Source organism: Podarcis tiliguerta (genome assembly GCF_965153285.1).
Source record: "Podarcis tiliguerta genome assembly, chromosome: 5".
NCBI lineage: Eukaryota > Metazoa > Chordata > Lepidosauria > Squamata > Lacertidae > Podarcis > Podarcis tiliguerta.
This window is the reverse complement of record NC_139538.1, coordinates 10,575,966-10,594,881: the sequence shown is the minus strand read 5'-3', so window position 1 is coordinate 10,594,881 and position 18,916 is coordinate 10,575,966. Positions and strand designations below refer to the sequence as shown.

The 18,916-nt window shown below is 44.4% G+C and overlaps 2 protein-coding genes and 1 long non-coding RNA gene across 10 annotated transcripts in view; 1 reads left to right on the top strand and 2 right to left on the bottom strand.

The window, feature by feature from the left end:
- USP13 (ubiquitin specific peptidase 13) overlaps positions 1 to 3,489 on the top strand; it is a 68,186-nt gene extending 64,697 nt beyond the window's left edge. For both annotated transcript variants that reach the window (XM_083442055.1, XM_083442056.1), the window contains 2 exons: positions 461 to 545; positions 1,534 to 3,489. In XM_083442055.1, the coding sequence (XP_083298181.1) occupies positions 461 to 545; positions 1,534 to 1,627 (179 nt within the window). In that variant the 3' untranslated portion in view covers positions 1,628 to 3,489. The remainder of the gene's footprint in view (positions 1 to 460; positions 546 to 1,533) is intronic.
- Positions 3,153 to 8,057, bottom strand: LOC310678502. Its single transcript, XR_014511784.1, has 2 exons — positions 6,916 to 8,057; positions 3,153 to 6,871 (listed from the first exon to the last, which is right to left on the bottom strand). It is a non-coding gene; the product is annotated as an uncharacterized lncRNA (long non-coding RNA).
- Positions 8,058 to 13,463: 5,406 nt separating this feature from the next.
- PEX5L (peroxisomal biogenesis factor 5 like) overlaps positions 13,464 to 18,916 on the bottom strand; it is a 180,136-nt gene continuing 174,683 nt past the window's right edge. For 6 of the 7 annotated variants that reach the window (XM_083442173.1, XM_083442177.1, XM_083442175.1 and 3 more), the window contains one exon: positions 17,311 to 18,614. In XM_083442173.1, the coding sequence (XP_083298299.1) occupies positions 18,410 to 18,614 (205 nt within the window). In that variant the 3' untranslated portion in view covers positions 17,311 to 18,409. Of the gene's footprint in view, positions 18,615 to 18,916 lie in introns of all 7 variants that reach the window. The other variant, XM_083442178.1, reaches the window with a different exon arrangement.

Below are 18,916 nucleotides of genomic sequence, written 5' to 3'. Positions count from 1 at the left end.
AGGGAAGGTTAAGTGTGGCTGAGATTGTGATATGGCTCCTCTTTGCGCACGACAAAGTATCAAAACACACGGTAGATAATCTCATATAACAGTTGCTACGCCAGCCCCATTACATTTCAGTATGTTTCTCTGCACAAGCATGGGGTGTAGAGGGGACAGAGATACCATGCCCGGTTTTTACTTCTGGGTGTGTGTTTACATTAAGCGAAGAACATGAGAGACTATCTACATGCATGTTCTGTGCTATTTTCCAGATGTCTGTTTCTTTTCTGAAATGGATTTCTTGGGAGGGAAACAGATGAGCATAGTATGTCCCCCTGAATCCCCCGAGGGAGGGGAAGGTTCAAAATACGATGAGTGAACGAATGGATAACTAACATGATGCTTGCAAGATGCGACTGCTGGACTTGGCTTACTAAGGACATCCCTGCTTCTCATATTTGGTATTTTCCTTGCACAGGATATGAGCTTTTTGGGTTCATCAGTCACATGGGAACATCTACAATGAGTGGCCATTATGTTTGTCATCTCAAAAAGGAGGGAAGGTGAGTAGGTGGAACTGTTAGATAATATAAAATTAGTAAAACTACCAGGATTGAACAAAGCTGAAAGTGAGCTTGACACTTTGGTTCCTAACCACTTTGTCGTGGAAGCAAATTCCACTGAAAGGACTAGGGCAGGCTTCCAAGTTAGCATTGCTGGATCTACCTGATCTCTTTCTCCTCCTTTCCACCTGCCTCAATCCAATCATGCTCTTGTCTCCTAAGCTCTACGATTCCCCCTCACATTCTGTCCTTTCTGGCAAGATTCACCTGCATTGATGTTGGGCCCATGCTTATTAAAGGTACCCCTGCCCGTACGGGCCAGTCTTGACAGACTCTAGTGTTGTGCGCCCATCTCACTCAAAGAGGCCGGGGGCCAGCGCTGTCCGGAGACACTTCCGGGTCACGTGGCCAGCGTGACATCGCTGCTCTGGTGAGCCAGAGCCGCACACGGAAACGCCGTTTACCTTCCTGCTAGTAAGCGGTCCCTATTTATCTACTTGCACCCGGGGGTGCTTTCGAACTGCTAGGTTGGCAGGCACTGGGACCGAACAACGGGAGCGCACCCCGCCACGGGGATTCGAACTGCCGACCTTTCGATCGGCAAGTCCTAGGCGCTGAGGCTTTAACCCACAGCGCCACCCGCGTCCAAATGCTGACATGAACTCCAATCTGAACATGGCTTTAATTCTGCCCATGAAATACAGCATGTGCCAGCAGATCCCTGGACGCAGTCTGCAACCCCCAGTTTACAGCAGAAAAAGAATCCTAAGATTTTCAGCAAACGATATTAAAAAGACCAAGAGGTATCCAGATTGGGCAGTAAATTCCTTTGCTGTCTGAGAACTCTCAAGGCTAATAATCCAGACAAAAGGATGCTGGGTAAGGGTAGGATTCTGACCTACGTGGTGCCCCCCAGGATTTGGCATTAAGCCTGATTTCTCAATACACTCATTGCCTTTTTCTTTTCCCTCCCATCTCTTTGTTTCAGGTGGGTGATCTACAATGACCTCAAAGTCTGTGCCTCTGAGCGACCACCCAGGGAGTTGGGGTATATTTACTTTTACCGCAGGATACCAAGTTAGGCCTTAGTAAACGCCCCTTGGCCTTAAGAAGCCATAAGCCTTTTTATTCTGCCAAAAAGTCGTTTCAAACAAGCAAAGCCTTTGGACTGCCAAAAGGAGCAAAAAGGAAAACATTTGGGTACTATTTATAGCTTAAAATCAGGATCAGTCATTTGATGCCTTCTTAACACTGTAGTGGAGGGATTTCTGTTGGGTCACAGCGCGTTCTAGGATTTTGAAAAAAAAATATGTATACACTTTGTGGCGACCTCAAGGCTGTTCTGATCACTAGCCGAGATTGCAACAAGCAACCGGAGAACACGAGACTGCTCTCAAACTCTGAAACACCCACCATCTTACCTCGCAAGTCAGTTTCGACCCTCAACAACTGTTACGGAATCAGTGATGGTAGCCAAGCCACTGCCTTTAACTGGGGAGTTTGCCAACACCCTGAAGGGAATGTTTGGTGGAAGATCTGTTTGCCAGCCTGAAAAAGTGGCTTAGTTGTGATCTCTGTTGTATCTCCATGGTTAGAGTTCCTTTTTTCCTTTTCCCTTTTTGAATAGCACTGTGTTATCCCAGGATGTAACGGCCCGGAATATCTTGCAGGTGTCAGCGTGTGAAATCAAGGTTCATAACTGCAGCCAAGGGAGCTTGCAGTTTGGCCAAACAAACAAAAAAATCTGGGTGTTCATTTTTTTGTTTTAAAAAAACGGTGCTTTGGGTGGCTTCGAAACATACCTTCCATTTCTATGCCTTGACCTAGCAGTTGCTGATGGTTTGAGAACTCGCTTTATAAGAAAGTGCTCATTTCACCCATTTCAGTGGATCGGTATGCACCTTTGTGTCTGTGCGTGTGTCTGCTTCTCCCATTGTGAGATAAATGCTCACACATGCAAAAGCTCTGTGTAGTCCTCAGGGTTCATGTAGGGCTGTGGATCAGCAAACTGCAACTTAGCTGTTCTTCCTCCTCGGTTATTCATGCTTTTGCATATACTGTAAAGGGAATCCACTCCATGGGTCCCCATGACAAGTATTCCCATCCCGCTTCGTAAGGTTTACAAGGGCTCACCTTGTGACTAGCTCTTGCCCCACCTTCTTCCCCTGCCCCGGCAACCGAAGGAACTAGAGTTGCTAGGACGACAGGGTGGCGGAGAGTCACATGGTGAGGACAGGCAAAGGTTGGGAATCCTTTACCACAGAAGAAGACCTCATCAGTGTCGTAAAATGTACTGGACCCGAAGTCAGTCTGCTTTGATTTTCCTTCCACTTTTATGCCGCTCTAGTACTTCCCACAAAATATTTTAAAGATAGGGACCCTTTATGGAGAAGCTAAAATATATAACCTTCCCTGGCAATGATGTCCCCTAGAGGAACCGTGTCTAGCAAATATGCAGACAGCCCTGTTCTTCTGGCATAGCTTGTTTAATTATTTAAAATTTCTTCCCATGAAATAGCCTGCTGATGGATTGATTTTTTTTTTCCATTTTAAAACCATCATATTGACTTGTCAGCAGTTTGCAAAGGAGCCAAGTATCCCTTTCTAAAAAAAACTCCCCACTGCCTTCAATGTCTTCTTTTCAGTTTCACACTATTTTCACTGTACTATTTGATGGGTTTGCAAGTGTAAAAGGGGTGTGTGTATTTTTGTTTGTTTGTTTCAATTCATTGTGTGAACTCATGGGCCTGGTAAGTTCTTTTTTATTACTTTTTTGCCTTTGTTGAACTACTGGATTGTTAGGGAATTTGCAATGGCAAATAAAGTGGTGCCGGCTGATTTGGGTCAAGCAAATGCAGCTGTTACCATAGAAAACAGCAGACAAACCTGTATCAAGTATAAATCTTCAGTAAATGACATACTACTTGCGCAGAAGTTCAGGAGACATTACAGTGTGTGTGTGTTTGTGTGCGCGTGTGTATACATGCACATACACAGAGTTTCTTTATGGAAAGGTCGGTGTTGTGGCTATTTATGCTTGGAGCCAGCATCATTTTAGGCACTAGTGATGCAGCTTAAGTCCTTGTATCTCAGGTTAGATTCTACAAATCAGCAGCCACAAAAGGCAGAAAGAGGCTTTCGAGCCCAACAAAACTGCGAGTGGTGAATCCAAAGCCTATATCTTGGGGCCTATTCTACCATCACCACTTTGCTTTATTTACAGCACTGCTACAGGCATGTTAGAATGCTGATCTGTCTCGCAGCCTAGTCCCAGGCTACCTTCAGTTACAGCTTCTCAAGTCACTATGAATGTACCACAAAATTTGCCGGCTGATCTGCTGCTACTTGCTGTTACCTTAGAATGTGTCACTGGGGGAATATTTGTCTAATTCTGATGATTTCTGCAGAGTCTGGATTTGTCACGTTGTGCTTATTTAAACAAGGTCTCCTGTGCCTGTGAAAATTCAGCAAAGGTCTTTCCTCCACCTTGTGGACGTATAAGGGCTAGTTCAAAGCAGGCGAGATCTGCTATGCCAGCATCCTGTATCTAAGTGTAAATAATGGGAACTCTCAGTGCGTTCCTTCTTGAATCTGGGAGCCAATTTCCCAGAAGCAAACTTGTTAAGCTATATGCCTGTATAGAGACTCTGATCTAAAATAGCTCTCTCTCTCTGTGAATATTTATATACGAGAGTGAGAGATGAATGCATGCAAAGCACAGTATCCAAACCCAAAGAACAACAGCCGAGAACATGGGTAGGCAAACTAAGGCCCAGGGGCCAGATGCGGCCCAATCGCCTTCTCAATGCGGCCCGCAGACGGTCCGGGAATCTGTGTGTTTTTACATGAGTAGAATGTGTCCTTTTATTTAAAATGCATCTCTGGGTTATTTGTGGGGCATAGGAATTCATTCATTTTCCCACCTTCAAAATATAGTCCGCCCCCCCCCCAAGGTCTGAGGGACAGTGGACCAGCCCCCTGCTGAAAAAGTTTGCTGACCCCTGGCCGAGAAGCTCAGGCATTGGTGCTTAAGGTATTATCTGGCTCTTTACTATCAGACATTTGCTCCCTGCTTCTCCTTCTGGAATGTTCTTTAGCACAAAGCACACATATTTGTGTGCATGTGCACGAGACAATGTAAAACAGCAGGGTAGAAAAACTTGACAGAACAGCATTCAATGGTAGTTGAGATATGGGGGTGGGGTTTGAGAGGTGAGCTGCGTTTTCCTCCAAGTCCTCAACTTCTCCCTCACACAGGCTATGTTTGGGGTCAGTAAATAGGCTTGTATATCTTGGTGGAATTTGAATCTTGGACGCAGATAAACTCTGGATGCAACCTACCAGGTCTTCCTCATGAGCCCTATAGAAATGAAATGGGATCAAAAGCACAGATTATTATTATTAAATTTGTGTACCACCCTTCATTCGAAGATCACAGCTTAAATTCATTTAACAGAGCTTGCAGAGAGAGGATTTCCGTGGATGGTTCCTTCATTTTACATCTGGGGCTGTGCACATAAAGGTTGTGGGCCAATCCAATTTAGCTTATTGCTGTGTAATTACTAAAGTGGGGAGTGCCGACAATGAAATAGGTACATGCATGACTCTGGAGTATGAAGGCAAGACTTTGGTTGTAAAAGCACCTCCTTCTCAGTCCATTGGCATTTGAGCTAGGATGAAAGGGCAGTTCATTCAGCATGGCAAGTACATGGTTATTAGTGATGGACAGCTGAGGGCACTTCCCTTAAATCTGGGATTAAAGCCTAAAGACTCCCAGCTAAATATAAACAATGGGGCTTTTTTTCACCCACTGGGAAATTTAGAGAATTTGGCTGTGGGATCGGTTTTGGGTCAACACCCATGCTATACTCTTTTGTACCACTTTAACGTTCATGACACCCCACCCAAAGAAAGCTGGAAGCTGTTGTGTGTTGGCAACTGTGTCTCTGCGAAGGGACTCAAAACAACTCTCAGCACCCTTAACAAACTACAGGAGAAGTCATGAAGAAGCTGTGACAGATGTTGTTGTTTAGTCGTTTAGTCGTGTCCGACTCTTCGTGACCCCCTGGACCAGAGCACGCCAGGCACTTCTGTCTTCCACTGCCTCCCGCAGTTTGGTCAAACTCATGCTGGTAGCTTTGTGAACACTATCAAACATCTCGCCCTGTGTCGTCCCCTTCTCCTTGTGCCCTCCATCTTTCCCAACATCAGGGTCTTTTCCAGGGAGTCTTCTCTTCTCATGAGGTGGCCAAAGTATTGGAGCCTCAGCTTCACGATCTGTCCTTCCAGTGAGCACTCAGGGCTGATTTCCTTAAGAATGGATAGGTTTGATCTTCTTGCACTCCATGGGACTCTCAAGAGTCTCCTCCAGCACCATAATTCAAAAGCATCAATTCTTCGGCGACCAGCCTTCTTTATAGTCCAGCTTTCACTTCCATACATCACTACTGGGAAAACCATAGCTTGCTGTGACTGTTAAAGTGGTATAAATGGGGGGCATTAAATATATGGTTTGCATGTCCCCTTAGTTGTCTTCTCTGCTAAATGGGGTCCCTAGCAGCTCTTCCTCCTGTGTGCAGTTGGCAAGCACAGCATTTTTTTCACTACTCCATCACATCATTGATTTTATCCCCTCCCCAAAAAGGTGCAATCCGCTGGGATGTTTCCCTGCAAGAGCGGCATTGAAATGAATGCGAGCAGCACAAGAAGACCCTTTGTGTATGAAAAAGCCCCATTGGATCCTGTACGGAGCCATACAATAGGAATAAGGACCTCTTTGCTTCCACTTTCTATTAAGTTTGATAAAAAGACTGCTTCGCATTTCAAATTCTTCTGCAAAGTTTGTTGCTGTCTTTTAAGAGAAAGAGGATGATAATTTACTTGGATTAGAATTCGGTTGACTTTTGTTGTAGTTTTTTAAACCGAGGAAGAAACCCCAAAGTATTATTTTCCATTTATTTTCACCATGGTCAACCTGATGGCTGATGTCCACATTTTGAACACCAGTTTGGCAACACTCAAGTGACAAAGAATCAAAACTTAATCTTTATTGGACATGGGAGCTGGTCTCTTCCCTCCAATTTGTTCCTTGTCAATGTTAATCGTATGCAATCTAGGAGAGTTGCTCTTCCTTGCCAACAAACAGTATGGTGCTCATAAATGAGACCTGTGTACCAAATGTTACACTGGAATAAGCCATTGTTAATGGGGTTAAATGTCTCCTTGATTAGCATCACCCTGTTTGTTGGCAAATAAGAGCCAGTTTGTTGAAATGATCCAGCAAGAGAACACATGTATGAAAATTACATCTCCACGAGTTATCTTTTCTGGAGGGCAATCCTGCGAGTGGAACCTTTCATTCCTGTTGCACATCAGGGACTCTCCTTTAAAAAATATTCCATGGATAACTTGCTTCATGGTAACTTTTCCGCATTTAATGCACTGACAAGATTAGTGTTCATGCCCCGAGTGCCTGATGTCAGCTGCGTTAAAATCCCATGCTGGTAAACGCTGCTCAGATTGTGTCCGTCCCACAAATTACAGTGCTGGCTTAGCGTGACGTGTGAACCACTACTTGTATTTTTTTCTCTTTCCAGTCCTGGGAGGAAACCAAGGTTTGTTCTTGCCACCCTGTTGAGGTTTATATGGAGGAAATCAAGCCATCAACACTGGGCTGGTTTGCAAATAATGCTAAGCCAACACTGGTCTGTTTGCAAAGGGAGATGCAGGGCAGGCAGTATTTAAGCAGCGTGTAACAGCATGCTGTTGGTTCACAGTAAACCATGGTTTGTTTGCAACTATGGCTTACTATTATGTGTATGGGGCCCAAGTGACCCCATGGAAAAGTTGCATCTGGTGCAGGATGAGTTCTATTGCAGGTACCACTTCATGGCAGCAGCACCTGTGAGTGTGGTGTTTGGCCCATAAATGCCGCGGCACATTCTTCAATCATTGCAGTGGTAACTATGGATGTGGCGTATTTAAAAGTCTCTGAATCTGCCATTGTGTTGCAGATCGGTAAGGCAAACTGTATCTTAAACTGTATCTCCAGTTTATATCCTTTGTTTTCCATCCTTGTGGCAGTTTTGCTAGGTCCCACCCTCCTGATTTCTGAGGCATTGAACGACTATGCAAATTTATGGTGGAACTGGCTGTGCCTTTTAATTTTAACCTCTTACACACTCCTTCCCTTTTCTGCTTCTCACATTGGATCAGATTACTGTACAAGTCCCTGCCCCACCATTTGAGGTTAACTATTGTGTCCTGGAAATGTTTGCAATTTGGATGAGTTTTGCACTGTTCCGAATTGTCGGCGTGAAACGCTAATCATCGTTTGAAGAGAATCTGTCTGCCACGAGAAGGGATGTGAATGAGATGGTTGCAACTGTTTTAAATTAAAAAAACAAAAAAAAACAATTTTGCATGTGTTGGTTTATGTTGTCTCTTCCACACAGAAACACACTTTTTTTGTGCTCACTATTTCCAGATGGTTTGACAGGGTTGCTTGCGTCTTCCATCAAATCCTGGATGCATTTGGGGGAATGGATGAACAAAAGCGCAACTCTACTCTGGTTCTTAACCATTAACACAACAAAACAAAACAACTTTATGTATGGAGGAGGAAATAGCTTTCACCCTGGCAGAAATAAATCCTTCTAAATCTCCAGGCAACAAATAACTTGAAGCCACAGACAAAGTTTATTGTAGAACATATTTAAAAATTGCACGATTTTTATAAATACAGGAAAATAAATACAATTTAATAAGTGGAAAAAGAATCAAAGGAAGGCATGCTTCCATTACCGTACAAAAATACATTTACTGTGGTGCTCTGCAAATTTTTTATCTTATCAGCCTTATAAATAAAACACACTAAATATCCATACAGTTCCAAGTTAAAAGCATAGGTTACATTAAAGAGCAGAGCACGGAAACGTCACTTTGAAGCTTCATTAAACTATAGAACTGTTGTTTCTTTAACTATTATATGCGGCTAATAATGCACTAAGTATTTAGAGGCAGAAATGTTTTGTTTTTTTCTTATTTGCAGTCTAACCTTAAACCACATAATCAGATTACGTTTCCTCAGACTGGATTTCTCTTGGAAGTGAATGTAAACATTCAACCATTTATTTGGTTTCCAGTGGCATCTTTCATATTTTAAGGCTCCGTATCCTGCAAAGACGTGCTCGTGTTTGCCTTTATCTCCAGGAATTTTGAACCTAATAGAGTTTGCGAAAGTCAGTTTTATATTCTGACCATACTTCAAACTTATTAAAATTTGGAACACAGATGTTTTCAGCAAAAGCTCTTGACCTGCCATCATTGTATGGAGAATCCACAAATCCCAGGTCCTTTCTCTGTAGTCTGTTTTCATGCTCCCACTTCTAAAGTACCGTATTTTTCGCTCTATAAGACGCACCAGACCTTAAGACGCACCTAGTTTTTGGAGGAGGAAAGCAAGAAAAAAAAATTCTGAATTTCAGAAGCCAGAACAGCAAGAGGGATCGCTGTACAGTGAAAGCAGCAATCCCTCTTGCTGTTCTGGCTTCTGGGATAGCTGTTCAGCCTGCATTCGCTCCATAAGACGCACACACATTTCCCCTTACTTTTTAGGAGGGAAAAAGTGAGTCTTATAGAGCAAAAAATACGGTATTTATAAACCTCCACAAATCTGGGGTTTCTTCAAGCCTTTTGCTACCACCTCCTTCATGATACCATTTTGGTCACATAAGGATCCAGACTTAGAAAATGGGTTTGCTTTTAGGATATTGGTTTGCATGAGAAATAAGATCCTTTGGTAAATGTCCCCTCAAAAAAACAAAAATAATTTTTTTTTGGTAAATCTTTGCAGGATTGATGCCTCCACAAAATAAATCACCCACCAAGATGCAAATGAGCTGCAGACTCATAAGCTAATATTGACTGTACTTGAGCTTTAAAATTAAAAAAAAAGAGACCCAGACTTGTTTCAGGATACTGAAAATTCAAAACTATCGTGTAGCAGAGGCAGCACAAGATTCTGTTCAAAACTATATATGCTCTTAGTTGCATCTATTTAACCTTACACCTGATATATAAAAAATATATATTTATAAACATTTCCCCTAAATTTACAGTTGATAAATAGTACAGATATTTTTTTTAAAAGCTGCTAACGTAAAATGCAATCTTCAGCCCACTCATGATGCACAGAGAGGAAATTATGCAAATGGAGGAAGAGGAAGCATAGTAAGGCCAAGGTCTTCCTAAAACAACCGAGCCATGGATTTGTGTCAGCAGAGCTAGGAGCTGGCCTTTAGTACGTGTTTTTTCTCCTATGGCAGAGAAAGGCTGGAAGGAGAGTATGAATAGGAAGAGCACTGTGACCTCAATTCTCACCTCTGCAGCGTGCGCGCACAAATAAATTCTACGTTTCAATGTCTTTGGCAGTCATTCACCCACCTCTATAACAGATATACATATACCGTGCAGACAAATCTTTTCTTCTAAGCCTTAATGGCAGCCCAGGGATGTGGTTCTGGGTGGGGGTGGGGAGCAGGGACAGGGAGGGTACAGTTAACCCTTCATCCCCTAGCTGCTGCCCCCAGGAATCCCATCCCTGCGTTGCAATTTGGCCTAGGAAAAACGGTCCCATTTGCACAAATAGGAGCTTTATATATCTTCATTGCCAGGTGGGGAAGCCCAGATTTGAAAGCATCCTGAGCTGCATTAGGCCAACGTTCAACCGGTTCCCTGCAGTTACCGTATTTTTCGCTCTATAAGATGCACCAGACCACAAGACGCACCTAGTTTTTGGAGGAGGAAAACGAGAAAAAAAATATTCTGAATCTCAGAAGCCAGAACAGCAAGAGGGAGCGCTGCGCAGTGAAAGCAGCTATCCCTCTTGCTGTTCTGGCTTCTGGGATAGCCGCGCAGCCTGCATTCGCTCCATAAGACGCACACACATTTCCCCTTACTTTTTAGGAGGGAAAAAGTGAGTCTTATAGAGCAAAAAATACGGTACTTTCTCTGTGGATCTTCTGATGGGATAACAATCCTTCCAGCGCATCCCTGTTGAGATGAGGGCTCAGATTCCCTCTGAGGAGATATCATTCAACATCCTTGCCCTAACACCCTCAGACCCAAGGTGGATGATGGTGGATGAGAATATTGACCAAACCCCTGCTAGGAGCGTGGGGAATCCACCCGATTCCCCAGCAGTACCTTCAAACCCTCGTATGTGTCAAAGTGACTGTTGTAGATGTATGGGCTCCCAAGATAGCAGACATGTCTACACCACCATCTCAAGCTGTGTTAACTGTCATGGTTTCCTCTCACACACACCCCTCAAAAATAGCCAGTGAGAATAAAGGCTTTATTACTATTATAAAAATTCCAAACCCTAGACTTGCCAATCAGAAGGTCGGCGGTTCGAATCCCCGCGACGGGGTGAGCTCCCGTTGCTCGGTCCCTGCTCCTGCCAACCTAGCAGTTCGAAAGCACGTCAGAGTGCAAGTAGATAAATAGGTACCGCTTTGGCGGGAAGGTAAATGGCGTTTCCGTGCGCTGCTCTGGTTCGCCAGAAGCGGCTTGGTCATGCTGGCCACATGACCCGGAAGCTGTACGCCGGCTCCCTCGGCCAATAAAGCGAGATGAGTGCTGCAACCCCAGAGTCGGCCACGACTGGACCTAATGGTCAAGGGTCCCTTTACCTTTACCTTACAGCCCACTGAAGAAAACTATGACAGTTTATGGCGGACAAGCCAACCTTGCTCTCCTGTTCTTGTTGACTTGCTGACTTGATGGATGTGGGAATCCTGATGTTCTGCTGCATTCTGGGAGATCCTCTGACCTAGAGGCCTGCTCCTTCCTCTGCCTCTACTCAGAGGTAGTCTTAAAGCACATGAGTGGGTTTGTGTTCTCTCAGTCCCACTACGTGGTATGACTCACATGGTAACTCTATGCTGTCTGTGCAATAGAATAGTATGGTATGTTTTTCTACATTTGGAAGTGAAGCTGCTGTTCCACTGACATGTTAGGTAAGAACAGTGACCGTGTTTTGAGCCGAGGGGGAAAAGCTGTAAAAGGAGGCAAGCAGAGAGTGCAAGACCTTTGCAGAGAATTAGGCTATAGCCAAGGGTCTGTGTTTTTCTGTCCTAGCCTGTCACTAGTGGTTTGGTATCCCCACCTCAACTACTGCTTTCTGCCCTAGCTTGGGAAGAATATATATCTTCAGGTAACTGTGCCCCAATATCCCCATTGTAACAACCCCATATCTTCTGCAGGCCCCTTGATTCCTGTGGTGGTTAATGACATGTCCTCCGTTGCTAGCAGTGACTGCATCCCACTTTTGACTCCTTTCTTCCTGGCTCAGTGCTCCTTTTGGACTCGGCGCTTTAAAGCCTGTCATCTTACTCTCTCCTCCAGTTTGTGAGCCATGCAGAATAGCAGCAAATCTGCAAGCAATGGACCACAGCTGGTCCCAAGGCATGTTGGTGCCTGTGGTAGAGGAGTCCTAAATGGGACTCATTCCCCTCCCCCCAGTCTGGCAGCAAAACATGCAATACCTGGCCGTTCGCCACCCTGGCAGGCCCCTCCATTTGGCCCGTGGGGCTGTTTTTGCCAAGCTGTGCCCATCTGCCCTGCACCTGATGCCATATCTGACTTCAGGCATGGGGCAGGTAAGGTTGTGGCAAAGCAGGGTCTGCCTGCACCTTTGTAAGTGCTGGTAATCGACAGATTTCCAGCCCTTGCCTGGCAGTGTCCCTTTGCAGGCAGGGTTTGGATTCAAACCCCGCCTGCAAAAGGAGAGGGGAGATGTCCATTTGCAGGCTAGTGGAAATCCTCAGAGGAGCGCAGAAGTATGGAGCTGGCTCACCAATGGCTACCTGGGGGGGGGGGCACCTCCCTGGCTAATGACAGGGTCAAGGTGTGTTTCTTACCATCCATGCGCCTCTTATAACTCCAAAGTAACATAGCACTGTCCCCTCATTTTAAGACTATATAGCTTTCAAACTATACAGCTGACATAGCTTTCAAACTCAGTTACCTAAGGGAAGTGAACCGCAGCTTGGTGTGTTGATTTTGCTAACTTAATGATGTAGTCATGCACAGCATAAACTTACGTTTAAAAGATTTGTTGCTTTTTGACATGCGTTATACCAGTAGTGCGCTTGTTAGGCTGGTGTTAAATACAGCTCGCATGCACTATGTTGCTACCTGAGGCTATGTAATTCCTTAAAATATATATATATTTACAAACTTGCACTGCTATTAGAAAAAACCCCTTAAATATATATATATATCAAGAGAGGGATATATATACTAACTCAAACAACAATATTTATATGTAGATATAGTTTCTCAACTAGCCATAAAAACAATGTCTTGAATGAGAAAGAAGAAAACCAAAGTTTAGGGAAATGGTTTTTTAACATATATATATATATATATATATATATATATATATATATATGCAGGAAGAGAAGGCTTTGTTGAAACAGAGTGGCTCCTTTTTAAAACTGCTCTGCTAGAATAAATTTGAAGCTGCAGATACTATGGGTGGTATTCAGCTATGTTTTACTCAAGAGTAAACCCAATGAAATTAATGAACATGACTAAAGCTATATCCACACCACACAATTAAAGCAGTATGATACCTTTCTGAACAGTCATGGCTTCCCCCAAAGAATTATGGGAGCTGTAGTTTGTTAAGAGAGCTGGAAGTTGCTATGAGACTCTCATAGAGCTACAGCCTACAGAGTGATTTAACAATCAATCACTCTTCACAGGGGATTCTGGAAATTGTAGTTCTGGAAGGGGAATAGGGGTATCCAACAACTCTCAGCAACCTTAACAAAATACAGCTCCCAGAATTCTTTGGGAGAAGCCATGACTGTTTAGTGGCATTGTAGTTCTTTAAAGGCATGGTGTGACCTTAGCTGAATACCACCCTATGATTTGCAAGAGTGGATCTACGCTTGACACAGGGCTGCTCCCCAAAATGGTATCCCTGTGTTCAATTCTCTCCCCCCCCCCACTTTCCATGTTGAATTTCTCTTCCTGCTTCCGTAAAGTTTAGTCAGATGTGCCCATGCTCTCGCTCCGCCTTGTCGCTCCACATCATGGGCAGGAAAACGACATAATACGTTTGACTAAAAGAAAGGAGATGATGTTTTGGCACAGGGATGTCACTTTGGGCGGCAATCCTGCATTGTCCACTGCAAGTAGCTCTGCCATGAAGACACAGCTTATAACGTCAAGTGTCAATGAGTTCCAAAGCTTGCACTAAAAGTGAACCTGAAAGATGGAGGCAGGGAACAATGTGTGCACTTTTTCTCCTTTAAGCAGCTGCTTATTTCCTAGCATGCTGCACACCCCGGTGTGTGTGTGTGTGTGTGAGGAGGAAACCTGTCTTCACCCTGCCCTCTGCAAGAGCAGGACCAGAGCAGCAAAATGACACTGGCCACATCCACACCATGGATTTAAAGAGCTATGGTGCTGCTTTACACAGTCATCATTTCCCCCCAAAGAATCCTGGGAGCTTCCGTTTGCAAAGGATGCTGAGAGGTGCTAGGAGACCTCTGTTCATCTCATAGCGCTACAATTCTCAGATTGGTTCCTTTAATCACAGGGAACTCTGAGAGAACTGTAACTCTGTGCAAGGAATAGGGGGGTCTCCTAAAAAAACAGCCCCCTTAAGAAACTACAATGCCCAGAATCCTTTAGGAGAAGCCGTGATTTGTGGTAGCCTAGTGGTTTAAAGGTATGGTGTTAATGGGACCACAGTGAAGTACACAGAAGAGGACAGAAATCAGCAGGGCAGCATAAGTAGTTGCTTTAAGGCTACTACTGGAAGGAGCAAAGCCTAGGTTTCCTTCAACAGACAGTAGATCCCTTCTATAGATGAAATACACATGATGCTAAAATTGCACTCTTTTGTAGCATGCATCCTTTAGAAACCACTGGTCAGTAATTTAACCACTGCCCTGTGATTTAATCAGCATGGTGGTGTGTAGATGCAAGAGTTAGGCTTGCACCATAATCCTGCAAAAAGAAGAAGAATAAAAAATAATCCACTTCCCCACCCCAGGCTGCTATTCATTCAGAAGCCCCCATCAGCAATGATAGGAGCTGCCCACCCTGTTGGCTTGGGGATGAAAGGAGATATTTTCTTCAGAACCACGAGGAGGGGAGAGAAGGTTAACCGCCTCTCGGAACTGTTGAAAACCACCACCACCAATTCTGGCTGACTATACAGTTTGTTTTTAAAAAGTAGATGCCACTTGTGTGTCGTCTGACCCAAACTGTTGTCCATTTCAAAGGTGCTGGAGGACATCCCTACCAGATTGTGCTCCTTGGCTCCCAGCTCTACTCAGATCTGCCCTGTCCAACATGCTACACAGCAACAAACTATTCTGAATGGTTTCCAGTGTTGCTAATGAACTGTTGCATCTGGACATTGTGAGCAATGAGACAGCAAAGGTGTTTGTTCGTAAGCCATAAAAATAAAGGGCCGTTTTCACCAGATACGCACTAGTAGCATCGCTGCATGCAGAGAAAGAATGGCAAGATGGATTGGGGCATTTACATCCTAAGTTTTATTGCTGTCTGTGTAAAGATCTTTGCTTATTACTACTGAATGGTTTCTTTTTTCCCTTGAAATGCACTCTGCTTCTGAGACCTACCGATTAGCAATGACAGCTGAGCAGAACCTCCATGTCCTGGGGCAGTATATCTTTCAGCCGGGGACAAGCGCCAGGGGAAGGCTGTCAGCTATCATATCCCCATTTATGAATTTGCCTGGGGCATATAGCTATCAGCTGTTGGAGACAGCAGTGCTGGCTTCAGCGATGACAAAGAAGAATTAATTTATATACCACTTAATGCCGAAAACAGACTTCTAAAGCAGTGGCTTTTAGACTTTAGGCTCGCAGGATCCACTTAATTGCTTATTTGCTAGAATCCTGAGACTGACCAACCAGGGCCAGGGACAAATGATGTACACTCTAAATTAAAAGAATCCTGAACCCAGAAATTTGTTTTGGATACCATAACTTAACTGAGTTCACAGTTCTTTCACATTAAAATCCAATCCTAGATAACCTGCCTTGCCCCTTCCTGCTTCATCCAACAATGATACAGTGGATGAGGGTGTGTGCGCCATTTTGTTCTGCCATTGTTAAACGACTGGGAGTTGGAAACCCTTGCCAATTTACTTGCCAGGCTTCTCCCAGCAGATCCTCAACTATTCTGCCCACTGCCAGCCTAGATAAACCTTTGGTCTGAGCTAGCAAGGCAATTCTTAAGGTGCCTTGAATTTAGAGCAGGGGTGGGGGACTGTTGGCCTGGCCAAGCATTGCTGAACTACAACTCCCATTAGCCCTGGCAAGCATGGGCCCATGGCCAGCAGGGATGATGGGAGATGCCGTTCATCCACATCTGACACTTATGGGCATGGTTCTGGGTGATCATTTAAAAGAACATCATTACATTTAGGAAACATTCTCCGCTTGGGCTGTGCCAGCACATCTATGTTTTCAGTGAGGTTTGAGAATGCTCTTCCTGCTAAGCCAAGTCACCAGCACTGATAAACAAGCCAAAGAGATCAGGCTTCAAGAAGTCCAAGCGATACCCTGTGTATAACATTCTAAGTATGAAACGCTGTATACCCTCCCTTTCCCCATTTTTATACCATAGTTTGTGAATATTATTTTTTAAAAAAGAAAATTACAAATATTCACCATTTTAGAAAATGGAATTATCAATACATCCTGATAATCCATCTTGGACGAAAAGGTTCTTTGTGTGCCTTAGCTCTGGCACTTAACATTCCATTCAAATGTCTAATGTCATCTAAAAATCTAGCATTTTGTCTACTTCTGAAATCAACTGGAATTAAAGGGCACTTTATTTCCTTGGGACCCAATGGATCAGGACATTTCTTCCGTGTAAGCCCCACTGAAATCAAGAGCTTCCTCCTCTGATCGAGTGTGACTCCCATTCATTTAAATGGAGCTCGCTCACTTCCTGGTGACCTTGAGTGGATTTTTTAAATTCTTTCAAGCACCGAGTTTGAAGATTTTGGAGCTGATCGTGTACCGTCAAGGAGAGTGGAGAATTTTGCCATCCCTTCTCAAAATAGTTCAGCATCAGCTGAAGCACTTTTGCTAGACCAGGGGCTGCAAGCCCATCTGGTCGTTTTCTTCCAAAAGGGCGAGGGAACAGATGTCTGTCCTTCGACTGCTGACATTTGCCTCCCATTAACACCCATGCTATATCCTCCCCCATGTCTTGACTGTAATTTATGGCTCCTATTTGCATTTTTTAAACAGCCTGCAAGGAAGCTGCGTCTTGTGTCAAGTTCCTTATTGGTCCTTTGCCAGCATGGATGAATCTGCATATTTCTCTCCAAATGTGTAAAAAGTATATTATTTCCCCCCTCCCCCTTACAAATAAAAACAGAAATGCTAGATTAAAGTGCAAATGAACCCATTGATCGTGGTCCTGTTGCGAGCTCTGCTCAAAACAACACTCAGTGGCCACAATGGACATCTGACCAGAGCACTGGGCAGCCAGCTGCTGAACACTCTGCCATCCCCCGCTAACAGTGTCTGCTTGCTTGATGGAGGGGAAGGAAACCTGCGTGGCAGCTACCTAGCAACTGCACAAAACACTCCCTGGCTGCTTGGGAAGTGATTTCAGGTACATTCCTGCACTGCTAGGTACCAGTTCACAATTTCGACTGCAGCATCCCTGCAGAATCACTGAAAACAGATGTTGGTAGGCTACATTCTTAGCAACAGGTTTACCTCTCTTAGAAAAAGGGGCATGGGGTTTTGAGAGACAATTTGTGGATTCAGGAAGGGGTTTGAGGTGCACCCAGGTACCCATCCAGGGTGCCCAAACAGTTGGGGCCAGCCCTACCCATGCATACCCCCCCCCAAAAAAACCTCTAGTGCAAATTGCAACTTAGCAGCTGTATTTAATGCTGCGCCAGAACCGTTCCACTGGTGTAACGGAACTTCCGTTTCCTCTCCTCTCCCCATGGACCCTCAACATCTGCTCCAGAGGGTTCCCCAAACCATCTAGAGCTGGTTTTGAGGGCACCCAGGAGGCTGGAGAGAACAAGAGAGGGAGAGGAAGTTCTGCTGCGCATACAGAAACCCTCTGCATCAGCGGTGCTGCAGCATTAGAAATGGCCCTCTGTTTGCACAACCCATCCCCTACAGCATATGATTCAACCTTCAAATTCTCCATGCGTAGACTTCCCGGATCTTATGAGATCTCTGCTTTGGAGGGCTTCACGGGATCCAGACTCCAGAATCAATATCCAATTAACGTTTCAGCCATATATGGTGGGGAAAATGCAGCTACTCCAACGTTTACATATAGATGGCCGCAGATGTGGGAAAGGAACTGTGGAAGATGGAAGTGAGAAGCCATCCATCCTCCCCTCTGCTGCTATATTTGAGGGGCAGAGGAGCTCCTTAGGAAACGCTATCCAACACCTTTTCTGTGCTCTTATGCACATGGTAGCATGATATTCAAAGCCCATTTTCTTTGTACAAGTACATGTCGTAAGGAATATCCAGGTGAAGTTGTTTTGTCCAGTTCCCCTATGCACCATAGTAGCTGTTGTTCCCATGTGGACTTGAGCAAGGTGATATTTACAAGGTTTTGTGCTTTTAATTTTCTGGAGATCTGGTGGCATCCCATAGAACCCTTTCTGCTGCAAAGTGTCCACGTCGTCTTTCTCAGTCCAAGCAGGGAATTCAAAGATATTTCTATTTCTGTATAGAACTAGATGGGTTGGGCTTTCTTTTTTTCTTTTGAGGGCTTGGTTAAGTGTCTCTCTGTGTGAGTCTCTCTCCCTGTGTGCATCAGGGTTCGATGTTGAAAGCTTTTAGTAGGACGTCCAGATCTCCCACATTAGCGGCCTGGAAAAGTTCTGGCTGGTCCATCATAGACAAAGCAATCCGGAGAGCTGCCCAGATATTACCTGAAATTGCAGGGTGAGGAACCTGCTGCTGATTCCGGCTCTTTCGTTGCAAATTGAGAGCTGTGAGGAAATTGCTGACTGCCTCTCTGTTGGGTAGAAGAGAAGATGTGTAAAAACTGGGGCCAACACTTCTGCCGAACAAGAATCCGAAGCAGCAATTTGTCATGAATCATATTCAGCAATCACATTTTTCTACACTTCTTTCCAGAATCACCTCAGGTAATGTAATCCCTTTAAAACAAAATTGCTCTGGCTCATCAGCCCCACCCAATGTGGCAAAAGCAAGTTGTAGTCTAATATCTGGAAGAGGTCAATCACTTGCAAATATCCAGAGCCCTGCCACTGCCAATAAATCTAAGAAATTGCCATCCCATGCATTTTGAGTTTA